The 20000-nt window shown below is 42.1% G+C and overlaps 2 protein-coding genes across 2 annotated transcripts in view; one reads left to right on the top strand and one right to left on the bottom strand.

The window, feature by feature from the left end:
- LOC308092884 (von Willebrand factor C domain-containing protein 2-like) overlaps positions 1–20000 on the bottom strand; it is a 244544-nt gene that overhangs the window by 167784 nt on the left and 56760 nt on the right. The window lies entirely within an intron of this gene.
- The window catches only part of b4galt2 (UDP-Gal:betaGlcNAc beta 1,4- galactosyltransferase, polypeptide 2), a gene marked incomplete at both ends in the record, with an annotated part of 174315 nt that overhangs the window by 150945 nt on the left and 3370 nt on the right, over positions 1–20000 (top strand). Inside the window, one exon of the mRNA XM_080439864.1 lies at positions 11–133. Coding sequence (XP_080295990.1) covers positions 11–133 — 123 coding nt within the window. The remainder of the gene's footprint in view (positions 1–10; positions 134–20000) is intronic.

The following is a 20000-nucleotide window of genomic DNA, read 5'->3' as shown; positions in this document are numbered from 1 at the left end:
TCCTCTGCAGGTTGCCCTACGCCGGGTACTTTGGAGGCGTGTCGGGTCTCAGTAAAAAACAGTTCCTGAAGATCAACGGTTTCCCCAACGAGTACTGGGGCTGGGGAGGAGAGGACGACGACATCTACAACAGGTACGATGAGACACGTGTCATGCTCACATAGTAGGTGTGTGTGTGTTCACCCATGCACACGAAGAACAGGAGACACAAAGACATGCCCCTAGTAGTGCACTGGTTCTCAACATGTGGGTCTGGACCCCCAGGGAGGTCCTGAAATGTAATCTGCAAATGTCTAAAGTGACAATTTAAGGACTTTTAAGACGTTTTTAATACCACTAAAATAAAATAAAAATCACAAAAATATGAAAATAGCCGATCTACATGCTCACAATTTATCTGTGGAAAATAGTCAAACTAAATGTAATGCCTCAACTCCGACAATTCCCAGTCCCCAGTTCAGATATGATTATTTTGGGGGGTCGTGGCCTGAAAAGTTTGAGAACCACGGCCCTAGTGCACGAACACTCACAAAGACTCAGTCAGAATGAGTATAACAACTGTGAGAACTTGTGGGATATAGGAATGCACACACACACACACACACACACACACACACACACACACACACACACACACACACACACACACACACACACACACACACACACACACACACACACACACACACACACACACACAGGCTCTTGGGTTTGGTTTATAGAGTTAAAAAAAAAAAAAAAAAAAATAAAGGAATCATTTTAACTCTATAAACGCCATTGACTCGAAAACGTGTCAATAACTACTTAATCCACCCACGCCATTGACGCGTTTGACGCGTTGGATTTGCGTTCATTGTTTAATCTCTGATCGCGCTATGCTGCTTAAAATTCAATGTTATTCTCGAGTTCCACTTACTTCACCCATATCTGCATCCGGTTTCATGTCCTGGGTTCCGTTTCCGGTTTTTGATTATTTTCCCCCGGTCATTTCGTCCAAAATAGGTAAACAAACGGTTTTTCACACGGTATGACGGACAAACGGACAGTTTCTCTTCTATAATCTATGGTCTGGGTGACGATCAGTCATCGCCGTCGTGTATCACAACGTAATTCTGACGATCAAAACAATGTGGGAGGACGTCACATCCGTTTTCATGGTTTTCCCTGTCTAATAGCTCAAGAAGGTAAACAGTGACACCAGGAGCTGATCAAGCTATCATGTGCTGCTCTCTGGTGGCGGATTTGTGCGGCGTCTTTAAAAAACAGTCTGTTCAATTATTTTCATGAAATTTTTCAAAATATAAAAATAAAAAAAACACGAAAATTGCTGGCAATGGGGGAGTACTTTATGAAAATACTCTGGCAGTCAAAGAGTTAAAGTAGAAGTGTCAGACTGTAGAAAATGGGTTGAAATAATAGCCAGGGTGGAAATGTGGTATGAGATGTTATTCTTACACGCTGATCATTTTATGTATAAGACATTTATTTTGGTTACAGTATAAAAGATATACACTTGTGTTTGTTCAAAATCCCCATTTAGCATTAAATAAAATGTTACCTTAAAGGTAATCTGACTTGGAACAGAAATCATCCTGGGAATAGATATTATACAACAACCCTGACTTGTGTCTAAATTAACATATTCAAATAATAATACAATAGTATAGGCCTAGTGCATGCAGCCAAAGCACATGAACCATCAGTCAGTCTATGAAATAAATACAGACTAAAGTGTGCATGATAGTCATTATAGGACCAATCCCTATATACGGTCTGTTTTGACTCCATACAGTAGTCTACTGCACAGGCTTATGACAATATCGTATTTTCACAGCACTTGCACTTTTGCACTCTATAGAGGCAGAAACTGATGAGAAAAGAGAGAAAAATAAACAGTCACCCGGATTTTATTCTCAGTACAGAGCACATTTTCCTCGGGTTTCAGTGAATGTTTTGTTTCCCACAGCGATGGGTAAAATACCTCACAACTCATAGGACTGTTAACCACATGAACCCTATTCTAGGTATGTTATAATATGTGAAGAAATTTCGCAGTTTGACATACAATGAAGCATCTAGGGTTTAAGGGGTTAACTAGAAGATAACACCACAGCAGCTGCAGCACAGAGTCATCTGCATACAGGATGATGCTAAACCCTTCAACTCATCTGCAGGTTGAAGGCAGTTGCAGAATGAAAAAAACAAATCATGCTTCAGTCAAAAGGTGATATTGAAATAATGAAGCTGTGGTTTATGGCATTTTGACTGCAGCTGACATTTTCCAACTTCTTACTCAAATAAACTCTCGTCTGCATTCTTTCCCTTTTTTTTACCCCTCTACTGTCACTTCAACCACATGGAAATGTCAGCCTGGTATTAGAATGTCAATATGTAAGAGGAAGAAAAGGATTTGGAAGACAAAACGATTCGTTGGATGTCAGCTTGTATTTCAGGGAGGATTTGAACAGAGTGAAAGAGAAACGTGTGTGTGTGTGTGTGTGTGTGTGTGTGTGTGTGTGTGTGTGTGTGTGTGTGTGTGTGTGTGTGTGTGTGTGTGTGTGTGTGTGTGTGTGTGTGTGTGTGTGTGTGTGTGTGTGTGTGTGTGTGTGTGTGTGTGTGTGTGTGTGTGTGTGTGTGCGTGCGTGCGTGCGTGCGTGCGTGCGTGCCCATCACTGACTGTCTGTATTGGACTAAATATATATTTAGGTGCTTGTGTGTGCAGGTGTTTCTGTGTCTACATGTGCAAGCAAATGTATGCAGTTAACTGTGTGTGGTGTGTGTGTGTGAGTTGATACCAGTCCAGGCCAGATAAAAATCAAGCAAAACCACTGGCTTTATAAAAGATACTGTAACAGTGGCACTACGATTGATCCATTATTACATTAAATATAATATTAGATAGAAAACAAATCAAAATAGGCTACAGTAAATCATCCAGACTGCAATATGATTTTAATGCTTTCTTCTATACAGTTCTCCCCCATCAACTCATATACACACCCACAGCTACAATTAGATTTTCTTTCTTTTTTTCTCTCTTTATCTTTTGAGTCCTGAGCCAATTCCCTGCTGTAGGTGTAGGTTGTTTGAAGAGCAGTACAGTGCACAGCTAAATGGACCCTTATAGGGCCATTTTTAAACTCTGTCACAGTTAAGCTAACACTGGGGAATTAGCTGTGTACAGTGTGCAGTGGTGGGGAAAAGTACTCAAACTTTTTTACTTAAGTAGAAGTATCAATACTGCAATGTGGAAATACTCTGTTACAAGAATAGTCCTGAATTCTAAGTACCAAAAGTATAAGTACTCATTATGCAAAATGTCCGATTTCACAAGTTTTCAAATGTATAAAATGCGTCAAAATCTTTTTGAAAATAGCAGATCTACAAGCTCACAATGCGTCGCATCGCGACGCGTTGTGAGTTTGTAGATCGGCTATTTTCAAATGGCCGAAATATATATAGGGCTAATGTATGTTTTATAATAATAATCAAAAACTAGTAACGTTTTCAAATAATTGTAGTGGAGTAAAAGTATAATATTTGACTCTGAGATGCAGTGGAGCAGAAGTAAAAAATATTGAAAATTGGAAATACTCCAGTAAAGTAAAAAAAACACCTCTATATTGTATTTACGTAAGTACAGTACTTGAGTAAATGTACTTAGTTACCGTACACCACTGTGTACAGTGTAGGATGTAGTCACATGACTGCAGCAGAGCTGTCAGCACTGGAACAAACACCTCAGTAGGTAACAGACCCAAAGACCTGTGTTCCATATATATATACGAACGCCCATCAATTGATTTCTTCATCTTTTGAGCCTTGACAGACAGACATCTTTAGATGTAAACCCAGCTCCATGTCTATAGATAGCTCGCTTTTGTCATGTCACGCTTGTTTTTTTCTCTCTTTTGCCGTCTTGCTGTCTTTGTCATTCTCTGTCCCTCTTCTCTCTCTCTGTCTCTCTGTCTGTCTGTCTGTCTGTCTGTCTCTCTGCTGTTTCTGTGAAAGCTTGTGCAAAGTCAATGTTATAATAGCTTTTAAAAAAGGGAAGACTGGCAAAAATGAAAGTATAGAACAGAGCATGAAGGTGTCTCGTTCCCGACGACTCGACTCCCTTTCCCCTCCCCTCCCCTCCCCTCCCCCGCCTGCCTGTTTCTGTTTAGTTTTTTTCAAGGCTGGCTTGTTTTTAAGCCTTTAACTGAGTGATTTGAAAGGAAATGCCCTTGAAAAACACAGCGTGTGAGGAGAGAGAGAGAGAGAGAGAGAGAGAGAGTCTTACAGAGAGTCTTACAGTGTGCACACTGTAAGACAGTGTGCACACGTTTGGCTTAATTGAATCAAACTTTTAGTTTGGTTCACCTTACACCCTAAGCTTTGTCGTTGGTTAGCAGTGGTGGCTTTAGTAAAAGTATCAATACTGCAATGTAGAAATACTCTGTTACGAGTAAAAGTTCGGAATTCAGAATCAGAATCAGAATCAGTTTTATTGTCACATCACAGGTTTACAAGGTAAAAAAGTGGGTGAAATTCGTTTTTGTACATCGTTCCCATCGCAACGTTAATTTCCATAGAAAGAAGAGGGGGGGGGGGAGAAGAAGAGGGGTGGGGGGCAAGTGGGAAGGAGATCAAAACAAGAGAGCAACAGAAGGCCAGACAAGTTATCTACATATTTACAAAGTACCTGAGATAATAAAAAACTAAGGTGCCTGAGCATAGCAGCAATGTATGTATACTGTGCATGTTATACTTATACTGTGCATGATATACATATGGACGTTAAGGTGCTTAGAGAAAAAAGAGCACAATAAAAAAGACAAAAAAAGTCAGTGCGTTATACATGGGATTAAGGTGCAAAAGGTCAGTGCGTGTCTACCTAGGGTGGACTGACCCTAGTATAATCCGCAAGTAGCTCCATGAGGGAGTGCAACAAAAAAGTCATTTGTACCTGGTGTAGTCCACAGGTGTGTCCGAGGGGGAGCTAAGTCCAAGTCATTGTCCCTGGTATAATCCACAGGTGTGTTCAGGAAGAGCCAGAAAAGTTTTTATACCGCCTGCTGTCAGGCTGCTGAACAAGGCTTATGCCTCATTCAGCATCCTGACAGCAGCCGGATTAAAACTGCACCAGTACCTGGTGGTGGAACTCTTGATACTGCGGTAGAGCCCCTTGCCCGGTCGTGGTCGTTGTAGGGGTTTGAACAGTCTGTGACTTGGGTGGTGCTTGTCCTTGATGATGCGCTTGGCTTTGACCACGCACCGCTTTTTGTACAGTTCCTGGAATTCAAAAATGTACTTGAGTAAAAGTACAACAGTATTGGCATCAAAATGTACTTAAAGTGCCAAAAGTAAAAGTACTCATTATGCAGAATGTCCCATTTCAAGTTTTCAAATGAAAATAGCAGATCTACAAGCTCACAATGCGTCGCACCGCGTACGCATTGTACGTACAGCTATTTTCAAATGGCCAAAATGTATATAGGGCTGAAGTGGTAAATATATATTTCGCAATAATAAACTAAATCTACAAAGTAACTAGTAACTAAAGTTTTCAAATAAATGTAGTGGAGTAAAAGTACAATATTTGGATCCGAGATGTAGTGGAGTAGAAGTAAAAGTATTGGAAATTAGAAATACTCAAGTAAAGTACAAATACAAGTAGACTGCTTAAGTAAATGTACTTAGTTACTTTCCACCACTGTTGGTTAGCAGGATGGCCTAGCTGTTAGACAGACCAATACCAGGACAATTGCTAGGTTTTCCCACGAGAGGCATTTGCTCTGTCGTATTGCCCTTGAGCAAATCAGTGAACCACGACCTGCTCATTCACTCTCTGGAAAAGTTACCCTGAGTTGCATTATTAGTGCATTATTAGTGTCTCTGTTGAGCGCGACGGAATTGTTCCTAAAGTAGTTCCTGGTTTTTATAGGCTAAATACCAGAATCTGTGTCCACAGACTGTACTGTATATAGCTCACAGTCAAATCCTGGGTGTAGTTTAACTGTGACAATGTAAAAATGGACCCTTACAGGCAAGTGTTGTAAATGGGTAGATTTCACTGGGGGGTACCCTACTCAGAAACCTGGTGAGCATCAGTACCCATTGAAAGCCACTATGATAATGTAAATAGGCTAATACAGAAAGATACTGTATTCTCATTTCCTACTGGTAAAATACTGTGTTATACCTTTTCAGAATTTTTGGAATATGGATTCTGATCTAAGCCAGCATCTCTGCTGAGCTCAGTCTAATAAAAGAGGCTTCATGAATATTGCCTTTTTATCTTACAAAGGACTTTTTTACAAGTTCACAAATGAACATAAAACTCATCCGGCTGTCAAAAAAGGGGTCGGGAGGGAGAGGGGGAAAGGCAAGCATGACAAAATAAGCAGTCATGCCGGTGACATTATCTACGACAGTATGCCGTTCTTGAAAAAATTGTATCATTAGTAGTGAAAAGTCAGATCATTCCTAAACATCCACACTGGCGACATCGTGACAAATAATAAGCAGGCTGGTTTTTTTTGTGTGTTGTTATTAAAGTACTTGCTATTGTACTTCTGGAACAGTGGGTGCATTCTGCCTGATTTCTTATACAGTACTCTAGGTTCCTTACAGCAGTGGTTCTCAAAGTGGGGTCTGGGGACCCTCAGGGGTCTTGAAGGGGTTCCAGCAAAATGTGTTAATACAGCGTCACAATCATTTTAACCCCTTTAACCATATTTTGTACGTTGGCTTTTAAAAAATAGCAGATGTAGAAGCTCACAGCGTGCCAATGAAGAGCTTGTACATCTGCTATTTAAAAAAAAATGTTTTATCATTTTGAATTTTTTAACACAAATCTTCTCTTCTGGGGGTCTATATATATATCAATTTGGGGGTCCTTGATACGAAAACCTTTGAGAACTACTGCCTTATACAGTACAGTAAAACTAACATTGAGGATACAGAATGTGTAGTGTGCATGAGTAGACAGGTAAACATTGAACAGTAGAACTTTTATCAGCTTAGAGTCTCTGGACAATTTGAAAGGAGAACGGCTGTTAGGTCATCCCTTTCCTTTAGTGCCACTGGCACTGTCCCTTCACTCCTTCTCCTCGCTGTTCTCCTCATTTCTCCTCCCTTCTCCTGTCCCATCTCCTCCTCCTCTCCCTGCAACAACCTCCTCTTGTTGTCCCCCACTTTTTAATCATGGTTCAGATGCCACATGAACATGGCGCGGCCTCCTCTCTCTCTCCTGACGCTGCCCAGTGCCCAGCTCAGTGCCAGCACCGGAGGGAATATCTGTCCCCGTTTGTTGGTCACGCCCGAGGACATATGGACACGGGCAGCACAGCGGGCACAGAGCCGACATGGTGCCACTCACCAACCAATGCTGTGATACGACATATGTCTGTTCAAATCCCTACAGGTTCCATTTGGGTCCATTCCTGCACTCTCTGAGTTAAAAATGAACACGATGGATTTTTACTGTGCACGTATTTTGGCAGGGGACGAAAGAGAGCGAGAGAGTGTAAAAGTAGCAGTCTCTGAACCCAGCAGAAGTAGGGCCTGGGGGCAGAGAATGTACAGAATGTCTCCCTGGGGTCTCTCTCCCAGATGAGCGTTCAAACCTACACGTCCATTCTCACCTCTCTCTCTCCTCTCTTCCTCTGCCAGCCTCGGAGCACCACTGAGTCTCTTTACTTCTACCCTGACCAGATTCCAGTGGTGTGAAGTAACTAAGTACATTTACTCAAGTACTACACTTAAGTACACTTTTTGAGATATTGTTTTACTTTACTGGAGTTTTTCAAATTTTCAGTACTTTTACTTCTACTCCACTACATCGCAGAGGCAAAAATTATACTTTTACTCTTTTTTTTTTATTACAAAACACAATAACCACCTCAGCATTTCGGCCATTTGAAAATAGCCGATCTACAAGCTCATAATGTGTCGCGATTGTGAGCTTGTAGATCGGCTATTTTCAAAATAATTTTATACATTTGAAAACTTGTGAAATGTGACATTCTGCAAAATGAGTACTTTCTACTTTTGGTACTTTAAGTACATGTTTATACCAATACTTTTGTACTTTTACTCAAGTACATTTTTCATTCCGTACTTTTACTTGTAACAGAGTATTTCTACATTGCAGTATTGATACTTTTACTTAAGTAAAAAATGTGAGTACCTTTACCACCACTGACCAGATTCCAGTGATGTTGCTATAGGTTTTCAACGTAATGGGTCCCAGGAAGGAACCGAAAAGTGGTCTTTTAGATGGGTCCCAGGGACATTGTATGAGCCCCAGAGAAATCTTTGGAGTCCTAATAAAATGTGTTGTTTTTAACAAAGTGCCGTGTTTAACTCATGTTTGATCTTATATGGTTATAATTATGGTTATATTAAAGCGGCACAATGTAACTTTTTTTTAATGAATAAAATGTAATTTTGTCCAATCTGTATGGTTAGTATGTTAATACAATATAACTTATACAATTGGGGTGGTTGTATTTTTTCTCCCTGCTCTTCTACATTTAGATCGTGTCAAAGGTCACGTCTCACCTAGACACAGGATCTGACAGGAATTCTGACCTGATGGTGAAGATTCAATTTATCCCCTGAGCAAGCTAGCAGGCAGGCTCTATTAGCTCAATGGTACACATTTTAGGACTTGCGCAGGAAACCCGGTTCAAATCCGGGGTAGAAGAGAAAAGTTACTTATAGCGCAGCTTTAGTGTGGAAAATGTATCTGAAAAAAATAAACAGAATTGCAAAAACTAAAGGGAATGTAAAACTATATAATAGCCTTGGTACAGCCTCAGGTAATGTAGAGCCAGAGGTAGGCCTAGGATGCAGGCTGAGGCAGAGTGGGCCCACCAGATGTACATTTAGGAGCTCCTCCAGAAAATAGACTTGAAATGGTCTGTTGGCCAGCAATAGGCTTTCTTTTCTTTTCTTATTCAAAGGTACAGACCTGTAAGGGTTCATTTCGAACCCCTCCAAGGAACCATGAGGGTCCCCCGACCCCACTTTGAGAACCACTGTAGTGTTGGAGTCCGTCTGTGTTTTTCTGACCGGGTGGGAAGCAAAAACTATTTCTCTCTAGCAGCAAAAATGGAGGAGAAATATGTGAAAAACATTGCCTGAGGTATGTGCACTGCACAAAATAAACAAACTGGACACACCATCAACAGCTTGTGTTAGTGTAAACCTGCTGCAGTTGCCATGTTTGTTTCACAGAGTAGTATAGTAGTACAGTGGAGAGCCTCTCTCCTTCTTTGGAGAGAGGCTCTACCCATACTGTCAGTGGCCCCGCCGTCTTCTATCCACTTTGATTTTTCACCAGGCTTTCGGCTTTCTTTCTGAGAAAGCAAGCCTGAGATTCAAGGTTACACAGCAGCCTGTAACACTGCAGCCTGTAACACTGCAGCGACCACCGTGTTTCATTCACCTCTTAACACATTCACTGCCAGGGGCTTTCTAATGCTGGCAGGTAGCTTCTGCCAGCATTTTTAAGCATTCTGACACATTTTTCAGGAACCACAGAATATTTATCTCCAGTATGATCGATCCCCCGATGGTTGCTAATCACGGAGGAAATCACTGTGCTTCCGTGAAAAAGAAAACGTCATCGTGACCTCCCGTTCTCTAGTTATACCCTGTTGAAAATAACATGTTTCGCCAAAATGACATAGTAAAAAAGTACACAGGAGCCGAGATACAGGATCCCCCCCCCCAAGACGGATATATCTGTCTTTGGCGGTGAATGTGTTCCACTTAAACCCCAGCATCCGTATTGTGAAAATCTTTCCCCACAATAACAGAAAACAGAAAAGACACTAGTATAGAAACCCTGAGGCATTATACTATATGTACTATATGTGTATAGTGCGGTCAACCATGTAGGCTTGAAGTGGTTAAAAGGGGATTATACCATAGTGCAACAGTTTCAGAGAGCTGCACGCTACTACAGTACTTCAGGCTTCACTTAAAATTTTGTTTTTAGGGCCACCGACCTACCGGTGGACTGAATCCATTCTTTTTGCATACTTGATTACGAGGTGCCAACAGCTGTGTACTGCATGCACGTATGTGTGGAGAACAGGCAGGAATACCAGAGCCTCGTATTAGAGAGTTGCGTCACCTTCGGGGGCAGAAAACAGCGCCGGTCGCGTGGTTTCATGTAAACTCGAAATAGTGACAAACGCTCATAGACTCCAGTGCATTCCGTAAACTTCCGGTTCAGGGTTTTGTCACTATTCGCCAATAGAAGGCTCTGTAGAAACCCTCATGTCCAAAACTGTTGTTCAAATTCAAAAGCAGCAAAAGCAGCAGATCTACAAGCTCGCGTTTCGAGCTTGCGGATCTGCCACTTTTGATGCGTTTGTGTGATGCTGCATGTAAGTAAGGACGTTGATTTATGAAGAAAACACAAAAAGTTAAAATATGGAGATAAGAGGTTTCTGCCCGACAACAACGATATGGCCGTGCCACATACATTTATAGAACAGAACCTGTGAAGTGACACCCAGTTGGACGGCGGTGTTAATTGCGAACGCAGCGTAAGGAGGAGCGCCGAAGGCGCGCCTCCGCGCAAGTGGAGCTTACTATGAAACCGTGCTCGGGCTGTGTCTGTGTGTGTGTGTCTCTGTGTGTGTCTCTGTGTGTTGTGTCTCTGTGTCTCTGTGTCTCTGTGTGTCTGTGTGCACTGCCTGCATGCAGCTCCTCTGAGATAAGTAAATGTCCAATTTAGACGTACCATACATCAAATGAAAGGTCTTTGAAAACTGTACACACCTGTCAAGGTTGCGTTTAAGGCCGCCCCTTCCCCCGGAAGCCACGCCCCGGAGAAGGCGCCTAAAAACTCCCCATCCAAACCCCATGTTAAATGAAAAGTGCCCGAATCGCTCCGAAACTTTTTCTACCCCCCCTAAGTGGGGGTCTACGAACAAATACTGCGGGCTCGGATTTTGGCTCCGCCCCCCGGAAGTGGGTGAAACAGGCACTTCAAACACTTTGTTGAATTGTTCAAAAACATTCAAAGTTTTGTTTTTGTGAATTTGTATTTTTCTAATATGCTCCTTTTAACGCAGATTTTTTTTGTATTTTTTTTCTTTTTTTATTGGTTACTTGTTTTTAAATATTTTTTTCATTTTTTTCTTTTTTTTTTGCGTTCGCTTCCCGCGTTCGCGTGTCTTACTTGTATAATGTGACAGATGACCAATGACCCAAAGCTCTGTAGTTTTATCATCAGAGGCACGGTGCACGGAGCCTGGTTCCAAACCATAGACCCCGCCCACTCTCTGAAGCTCCACGCAGCTTCAGTCTGATAATCTCCCTCTCATTCTCAGTGAAAGGGAAAGAAGAGTGATGTACTGTATGGGATGGAGGGAGGAAGATGGGACCCACGTAGAGGCAGAGTAGCAGTACCAGTAACTAGAAACCTCTTATCTCCATATTTAACCCATTTAGAACTGGAACGTGTCACTTTTTCATTTGAGCTAAAAAGCATTATTTTACACTTTGGCTATTCAAAAATAGCAGATATACAAGCTCATACCGCGGCACCGAGTGCCGCGCTACGAGCTTGTAGATCTGCTATTTTAGAACAATAGTGAAAATGTGTGCAAATCTTTGAATGTTTTTAAAGCGAACATTTGTAACTCAAATCTTTGCTTCTGGGGGGTCCCTGGAACAAAATATTTTGAGATGGGGGTCCGTGGCCAAATACATCATTTTGGGGGTCCTTGACATGAAAAAGTTTGGGAACCACTAAATAGAAACATAGGTTTTTTACTTTTTTCAAAAAACATTTTTTAGAGAGATTTGTAGAATCGGCCTCAGGTCTTAATGGGTTAAACATTTTGTGTTTTTTCGTAAATTAACACCCTACTTGACAGTAGCGTCACACAAAAGCATCAAAAGTAGCAGATCTACAAGCTGGAAACGCGGCGCGGAGCGACGCGTTTTGAGCTTGTGGATCTGCTACTTTTGCTATTTTTGAATTTGAATCCTGAAAAGTAACAGTTTTGGACATATGAGGTTTCCACCCGACGGAGACGATATGCACTCGCGTAAATGGGTTTTGAGTGGTTCCTACCAGTCTCGTATGTCATTAAACTAACTCGAGAGTGTAAGAACCAATGGGCTCAACACACAAAACAGTCTTATTTTAGTTCACCCCGGTGCCAGATTACTTCCTAGCAAAGATACTCCAATTCAATATGATCTGCACTCAGGGAAAATGTTCGTCTCTCTCTCTCTTTTTATTTATACTGTAGATCTTTTAAAGCAACATGATGTCCATTTTGTGTGCAGCCAAGTGTTCCTCAGTAGCTGTTATGCCACCAGCTAAAAGAGAGATGGAAATGTTTGGGGAGTGCTGTACCACTCATATCAGGTTTTATTAAACTGACTCGACACTGGAGGATGCAGAGACACACTGAGACAACTAAAGAGAGGAACTCTCTTCTCTTCTCTTCTCTTCTCTTCTCTTCTCTTCTCTTCTCTTCTCTTCTCTTCTCTTCTCAACTCTTCTCAACTCTTCTCTTCTCTTCTCAATTCTTCTCTTCTCAACTCTTCTCAACTCTTCTCAACTCTTCTCTTCTCAATTCTTCTCTTCTCAATTCTTCTCTTCTCTTCTCTTCTCCCCGGTTCTCTTTCTTTTCCTTTATCTCTACTTCTCACTTTCTCTCACTATGAGGTCAGATTTCTCCCACCACTCTCATTCCGATACAATCATATATACTAAGGATGCACAATATATCGGTCATCATATCAGTGTCTGCAATATTGGCCTTAAAAATGATCATATCGGTATCATAAGGGTTCATTTGGTTCCATTTGTTTACTCTTAAGGTCCTTACACACCGGCGAATATGCGAATATACGCAAAATTCAGACTCGTTCCGAATAATAAAAAGACGCTTTTTTCGCTCCGCGAAACTGGTGTGGAAGCTTGCATTGACTTTATAAGGTTTTAAAAAAAAACGTATTTATTCGCATGAAGAATTCACCCCGGTGTGTAAGGACCTTTAGAGTTAAATACTACACTGAGGATTTTACAGTGTAGATCGGGTCCTAGAGATATCATATGAAGGTCTGTGGTGTGTAACGCATATTGTTTCTGTCTAGTAGAAACCTCATATGTCCAAAACTGTTACTTGTCAGGATTCAAATAAAAAAAACGGCTGAAGTAGCAGATCAACAAGCTCAAAACACAGCGCTTGGCGCCACGTTTCGAGCTTGTAGATCTGTTACTGTTGATGCTTTTGTGTGATGCTGTAGTATGATCAAGTAGGTCATTAATTTACGAAAAAACACAAAAAGTAAAGATATGTAGTTAAGAGGTTTCTGCCCGACAGCGATGATCTCAAACTAGGGGTCAAGTAAGTTAAATGAACACTGAGGATTTCACTGTTGCCTGCTTCCCTTTTCAGTTATTTTTCACTCATTTCCTGGGATCCAGAAAGGAGAGAGCAGGTTGCTACCATGCAGGTCCACTCTCTGCTTCACTCCAATGCAATTAACTGGAGAAGAGCCGGAGAAATGCTTGATTAATCCTATCAACTTTGGCCACGGTGTGTGTGTGTGTGTGTGTGTGTGTGTGTGTGTGTGTGTGTGTGTGTGTGTGTGTGTGTGTGCGTGTGCGTGTGTGTGCGCGCGTTCAGAAGAACTGCTGTCTAGGCCACTGCTCCTCAAACTTTTTGATGTCAAGGACCCCCAAATTGACACTTAACACATTAACTGCCAAGACCGTAGTCCTACGGGCCGTTAAATCCAACTGTTAAGCGCCGAGACCGTAGCCCTACGGGCTGCGGTCTTTTCGCGCATGCGCGGTCCGGGTGCACTTTCGGATTTTTTTTGATCCACTTCCGTTTCCGGTTTGATGACAGGAAATAGAATTATTTGGGATCCGGTTTTCACGATCACGCCCGCTCCCATTCTACAGACGAAACTGAAACTCAATTCTCTTCCTGTAGTTTTTTCTCCTCGCATTTCACTGTTTAACGTAATCCGCTCTAACTCAAACATGGATGCCCCGTTTGACACGTGGTTTTCACTGGGAGATACAGGGAGATCTCGCGGATGTAAACAGACTGTGTAGCGCTCAATCTTAAGGATTTTAACAAGATCTATGGCGACATGAAAAAAACAAAAAAACAACAAAAACACCTTGGCACTGGTGAGTACATTATGAGATTAGCCCTTGGCAGTGGATGTGTTGTAATAACCCGCAGACCCCCATTTCAAAAGATATGCCAGGGACCCCCATAAGAGAAGATCTTTTCGGCTCGAGCAGGGATTCTCAACCATTTTAATTTCAAGGACCCCCAGTTTGACATGCATTAGGCTACAGTCCCCCATTTAATGGCATTTCTATCTCTGGGACTCCAATTTATAATGTAAAATCAATGTTAATTTAACTCTGAGAGTGTTAGGGTTCTTTGGTTCTTAACTATCCATCAATTAGCTGGGGACCCCCTGGAACTCCCTCAAGGACCCCTAGGGGTTCCCGGTCCCCACTTTGAGAACCAATGGTCTAGACAGCTATATCAATGAAAACCGTCATGGTAATAGTGATAATAATAATAAGTTATTGACTAACAATAAAAACCCAAGGATTCGCTTTACACCAAAACAAAGAAAACAAAACAAAAGTAGCTGTGAAAGGCCTTAGTGAACAGATGGCTTTTCAGTAGTCTGTCTCCACTCTCCAGCCAGACTGTTGACTCACACCATTTTCATATCATTGCTGTCGGGCAGAAACCTCATATCTCCATATTTGAATCTTTTATGTTTTTTTTTCCCCGAACGCCCTACTTGATCGCCTACAGCGTCACACAACGTGGGTCATTGTGAATCTCTATAGGGAGAGAGTTCCAGAGGATGAGGGCTGCCATACTGAAGGCTCTGTCATCCTACTGTAGATCAGTGGGTCTCAATGTGGGGTCCGGGGACCCCCATGGGTTCTTGAGGGGATTCCAGGGGGGGTCCCCAGCTAAATGAGTTAATATACCGTAGCATCCAAATCCATTTAACCACTTTCACCCTACATACGTCGGCTATTTGAAAATAGTCGATCTACAGGCTCACAACGTGCTGCAGCGTGACGCGTTGAGAGCTTGTAGATCAGCTATTTTCAAAAACATCTTGAAAAAGGGTGATTTAAAAAAAAAACATTTTTATAACACAAATCTTGTATGGGGGTCCCTAAATATGTTCTGATGGGGGTCCGCAGCCAATTACATATACATTTTGAGGGTCCTTGACATGAAAACGTTTGAGAACCATTGCTGTTGAACCTAGCTGGCAGTTGTTTTCTATGGAGAGTGAGAAGGCTTCCTCTTTGTTCTGGATCATAATGCATTCCATTCTCTCTCAACCAATAGACGTTCAAACTTTTTTAAATTTCCCCTTGCGTACAGTGCACGCTTTTTCAAAGGAATTCGTCTCCCAGCCCTAAACTCATTTTGGTCTTGAATTTGCATAATTTCGAGACCAATTATAATTTTGTGGGCTCAGAAATACACAGAGAGACAAGGCTAACCAGGCTAAACGGGATGGAAAAACAGCTTGCAGAGTAAACACTGTAGTTGTAGTATCTCCCACCTCCTCATCCAGCCATGTATTGTTTGTGTAGTGTAAAGCAGTTGTAATAAAATATACAAGTGTTCTTCTGTGTCTATAAGACCCATTTTGGCTCATTTTGACCTTGACTTTGATTGTGACCTTGACCTTTGGGATTTTCAACCCAAAATTCGATCGCCTCTTCGGGGCAGCCAACTGATCATACCCACCAAGTTTCTTGAAAATCCCCCCAAAACATTTTCCGATTTCCGACTTTGACCTTGATTGTGACCTTTGGTCTTTTCGACCCAAAATGCGACCACCTCTCCCGGGTACAGCCTACTGATCGACCCCGCCAAGTTTCACGACGATTCGACAATCCGTTCCCGAGTTATTGTACTAACTGTCACACGGCCAGGGCCACTCACAGTACAACACCCGGGCTCGTATTCCATCAACAGAGACTGTATTGTTTTCATTTAATTGATGACTTTTAATGCTAACAACCATAAAGAGACTCCTAGCGTAGCCAGGCGGTCGCCTGTAAGTGCCAAGATGTCCAGGAGGCACGATTTATGCAAACCAGTGTAAAATCTTGGCAGCGCCGCCGCGGCGTCGCATAAATGGTAATGGTAATGGCGTACCCAGCTACAATTTTCAAACCTGTCACTTGATCTCACTTTGGGCCACCCGTTTTATTATGAAAAATGCTGGGCTGTAACTTCTTTACTTAGCTCTTTTTCCCCTCTTGTCTGTGGTGAAAAATGCACCCTCGTATGGCTGCTGCTCTAGACACTGTACGATCCTGAGAACCTTCCTGATGTGTAACTCTGAGCATGCACTGATGGAACCAAATGCACACCCCCCCCCCACACGGAAAGGAAATATATGAACATCTATTATTTTTATATATGCAACATATATATCCACATATATGCAGCATATATTCTGTATGTACTTGCCATATATTGCCATATATTTTCATATATTTAAAGTAACACCATAGCACCACCATTAGCCTTTTCATGTCACGCACCCCCTAGAGGGCGCTCGCGCACCACAGGGGGTGTGTGCGCCACAGTTTGGGAATCCCTGAGTTAGGGGATAAGGGTCTTGCTCAAGGACACTTTTCGACAATAACCCTGCAGGGGAGAGCCTGGGTTCGAACTTTGTGAACCTTGTGATTCCCAATTGGACGCTCTCCCCCCTGAGCCACTATACCGCCCCACCGAGAAGCGGAATGTACTCATTCCGTTGTAGTGCAGTGTATCATCAAATACTTAGAGGGCTCCTACAGTGAGTAGGGGAGTACTGTATTGCCCCGGGCCTGTTGTTGTCTTTGACAAATGTGTCTGCTAAGGATTCTATACTGTACTGTACACCTCACACAGTGGACAGTGGCGTGGCTCTATTTATCATGCAGTCGGTCTGCCAGCCCCCCACCCCCCTACCCCTACCCACAGCCCAGTGCAGACTGTGCTTTAACACTCTGTCCAGAAAATCGCAGGAAGCAACAAAGAAGGCATTTCTGAATAGACAAGGACACAAGGACTCTCAAGAACTCCTCTCTGTCTGTCTGCCTGTCTCTGTCTCTTTGTCTGTGTTCCTCTGTCTGAACCTTGCATAGTGTGTGTGTGTGTGTGTGTGTGTGTGTGTGTGTGTGTGTGTGTGTGTGTGTGTGTGTGTGTGCGCGCGTGTGTGCGCGCGTTTGTGTTTCTGCTGAAACAGTACAGTATAATTTTAGACAGCACCTCAGGTCTCTGTCGTCCGTTAAACATTGGTGGAGGTTTTCTCCCCCATTGTTTTGGTAGGTCGGGTTGTGTTTTTATCCACAACAAGTCAAGCCGGCGCAGAGAGCGTGAACAAAGGGGTTCAGTTTTTATACTCTCAGGGCCCAAGGGAAACAGCATGCATGTTTGGCAGTGATGGAAAGTACATTTACTCAAGTACTGTACATACTGTATGTTTTTGAGGTACTTTCACTTTACTTGTGAATTTCCTTTTTTCGATTTCCTTTTTGCTTTATATAATTCTACTCCACTACATCTCAGAGTCAAATAGTGTGCTATATGCTCCACTACAATTATTTAAAAATGTTAGTTTGTAGATTTATATTATTACACAACATACATTAACCAATTAAGCCCTATTTTATACTTAGTCTATTCGAAAATAGCCGATCTAAGCTGACAAAGTGTCGCAATGCGACACATTGTGAGCTTGTCAATCTTAAATTTTTTAAGGATTCTGACACATTTGGAAAGCTTTTGAAACAAGTGAAATGGGACATTTTGCATATTGCAGTACTTTTGGTGATTTAAGCGTATTTTAATACCAATAGTTTTGCACTTTTACTGACGTAAAAGTTTAAATACAGGACTTTTACTTTTAATATAGTATTTTGTCTCTGTCGGGTGGAAACCTCATGTCCAAAACTGTTACTTTTCAGGATTCAAATTCAAAAGCAGCAAAAGTAGCAGATCTACAAGCTCAAAACGTGTCGCTTTGCTGCTTTTGTGTGACGCACTGACGCTGTAGTATGATCAAGTAGGGCACTAATTTAAGAAAAAACACAAAAACGTTAAAAAGAATATGGAGATAAGCGGATTTCTATATTGTGGTATTGCCACTTTTTCTTAAGAAAACAATGTGAGAACTTCCTCCACCGCTGACATTTGGTATTTCCGGTCCCCGTGGCAGAGCAGAGCACAGTATTGCGATGGCTCACATTAGACTGAATATATTATCATTGGGTGTGTTGCAGGTGGATTCAATCATGATAAATCAAATGATGGCTTTTCATGACCTTTAAGAGCAGTGCGCTGTGCTCAGCACAACCACGCGCTGCTCATTTCCACAGTGTCATGGAAGAAAAGCCTCGGAAATGTATGTCCTTGAGCAGGAAGGTGCCCATAAGTTAACAATTCTACAAGCTCACAGCACATAGCAACGTGACGCATTGTGAACTTGTAGCTCGTCAATTTTCCGAAAAAAGATTTTGTGTAGAGACTAGAGAGAAAGAACTGGGGACCAAGTACAGAGCCAACCCAAGTATTTGTTGTATAACTTCTAATCATGCACCATATATATTTTAACTCTATTAATATTTGGAATATTTTAAATATCTGACCTGTTTTCCTTTTTTCTATCTCTATTCTTTTCCCCTTGAAAACAGCAAATGATGGTAGCTTGTACGACAAATAATTGCACCTACTTATTTTTTTACACCTGTAAACCTGTGATGTGGCAATTAAGTTGTAGTTTAAGTAGCCTATAGAGGGTTTAAGTGGTTAAGAAAATCGGAGGAAGTAACAAAGGCAGATAATAGTCTTGCACTGGTCCTTTGAGAAGCGTTTCTCTGTGTAAAGCCCAGTTCATAAGCCTGATTTATAGTCAACAAATAAACTAGGTGGACGGGCGGCTGCCAGGTCTGTGCGGAGACATAGTGACCCCAAAGCAGAGCCTGAACAGACGTCCATTTGTCTGCGTCCATGAGAAATAAAACGGGCCAGGGACGAGTACAATTCTAGTACACTGGAGTCTGGACTATGAAAGGCAAAGTTCAGCGGACAAAAAAAAGTGTGCTCCCGGTTTTAAACACTACACGAGCACCTCAAGAAATGGTTTGACGATGTCTGCCCATGAGCACAAACAAACAGAACCTGGCACTGTGTGAAGTAATGTACCTAGTTATCGACCTATCAGTACGCTTTTGAAGGAGAAAGAGTGTTCTCAGTTCAGAGGCATTAATTTATGAAGAAACACAAAGAGTTAGAATATGGATTTATGAGGTTTCTGCCCGACAGCAAGGATATGTTGCATAATGTTGCATTTGAATGTGTTGTGATTTGTGTTTGATATGGCTGCTACCTTGGCTAGACTCTTAACAATTCTGATCTCAATGAGACTTAAATAACGGTAAAATAAATGCCCCCGCCATGCTAAAGTGATGAAAATGGCTCTGGACGAGCACACGTCTCGCTGTGCGCCGGTAGACCTGGTCTTTTGTTGACCCCCCGAAATTGCAGCGAAGCTGCTAATTTGCAAACAACACACCACCTGCCGTGTCTCTCCTCCCACATCAGAGCACGCACGGCGAGTTCCCAAAATACCAAACAACAGGCAGGTGAGGGAAAAAACACAGCAGCCTCCGGAGATTATGGATTTTCACACATTCACTGTGTGCATTACAGCATTGGTTCTCAAAGTGGGGTCCGGGGACCCCCAGGGGTCCTTGAGGGGGTTCCAGGGTGTCCCCAACCAAATTTGTAAATATGATTAAAACATCTATTTAACCACTTTGATCATGTATACATTGGCTATTTTAAAATAGTCCATCTACAAGCTCACAACGCGTCGCCATGCGACGCGTTGTGAGCATTTTGGAATATTTTTTACACCAGTAGTCGTGCCATGGACCCCCAAATTGATATATATTTGGCCGT

This window comes from Gymnoscopelus braueri (assembly GCF_963280865.1).
Source record: "Gymnoscopelus braueri genome assembly, chromosome: 10".
In the NCBI taxonomy this organism is placed as follows: domain Eukaryota; kingdom Metazoa; phylum Chordata; class Actinopteri; order Myctophiformes; family Myctophidae; genus Gymnoscopelus; species Gymnoscopelus braueri.
The sequence above is the reverse complement of the archived record's forward strand: the minus strand, read 5'-3'. Positions and strand labels throughout refer to the sequence as shown.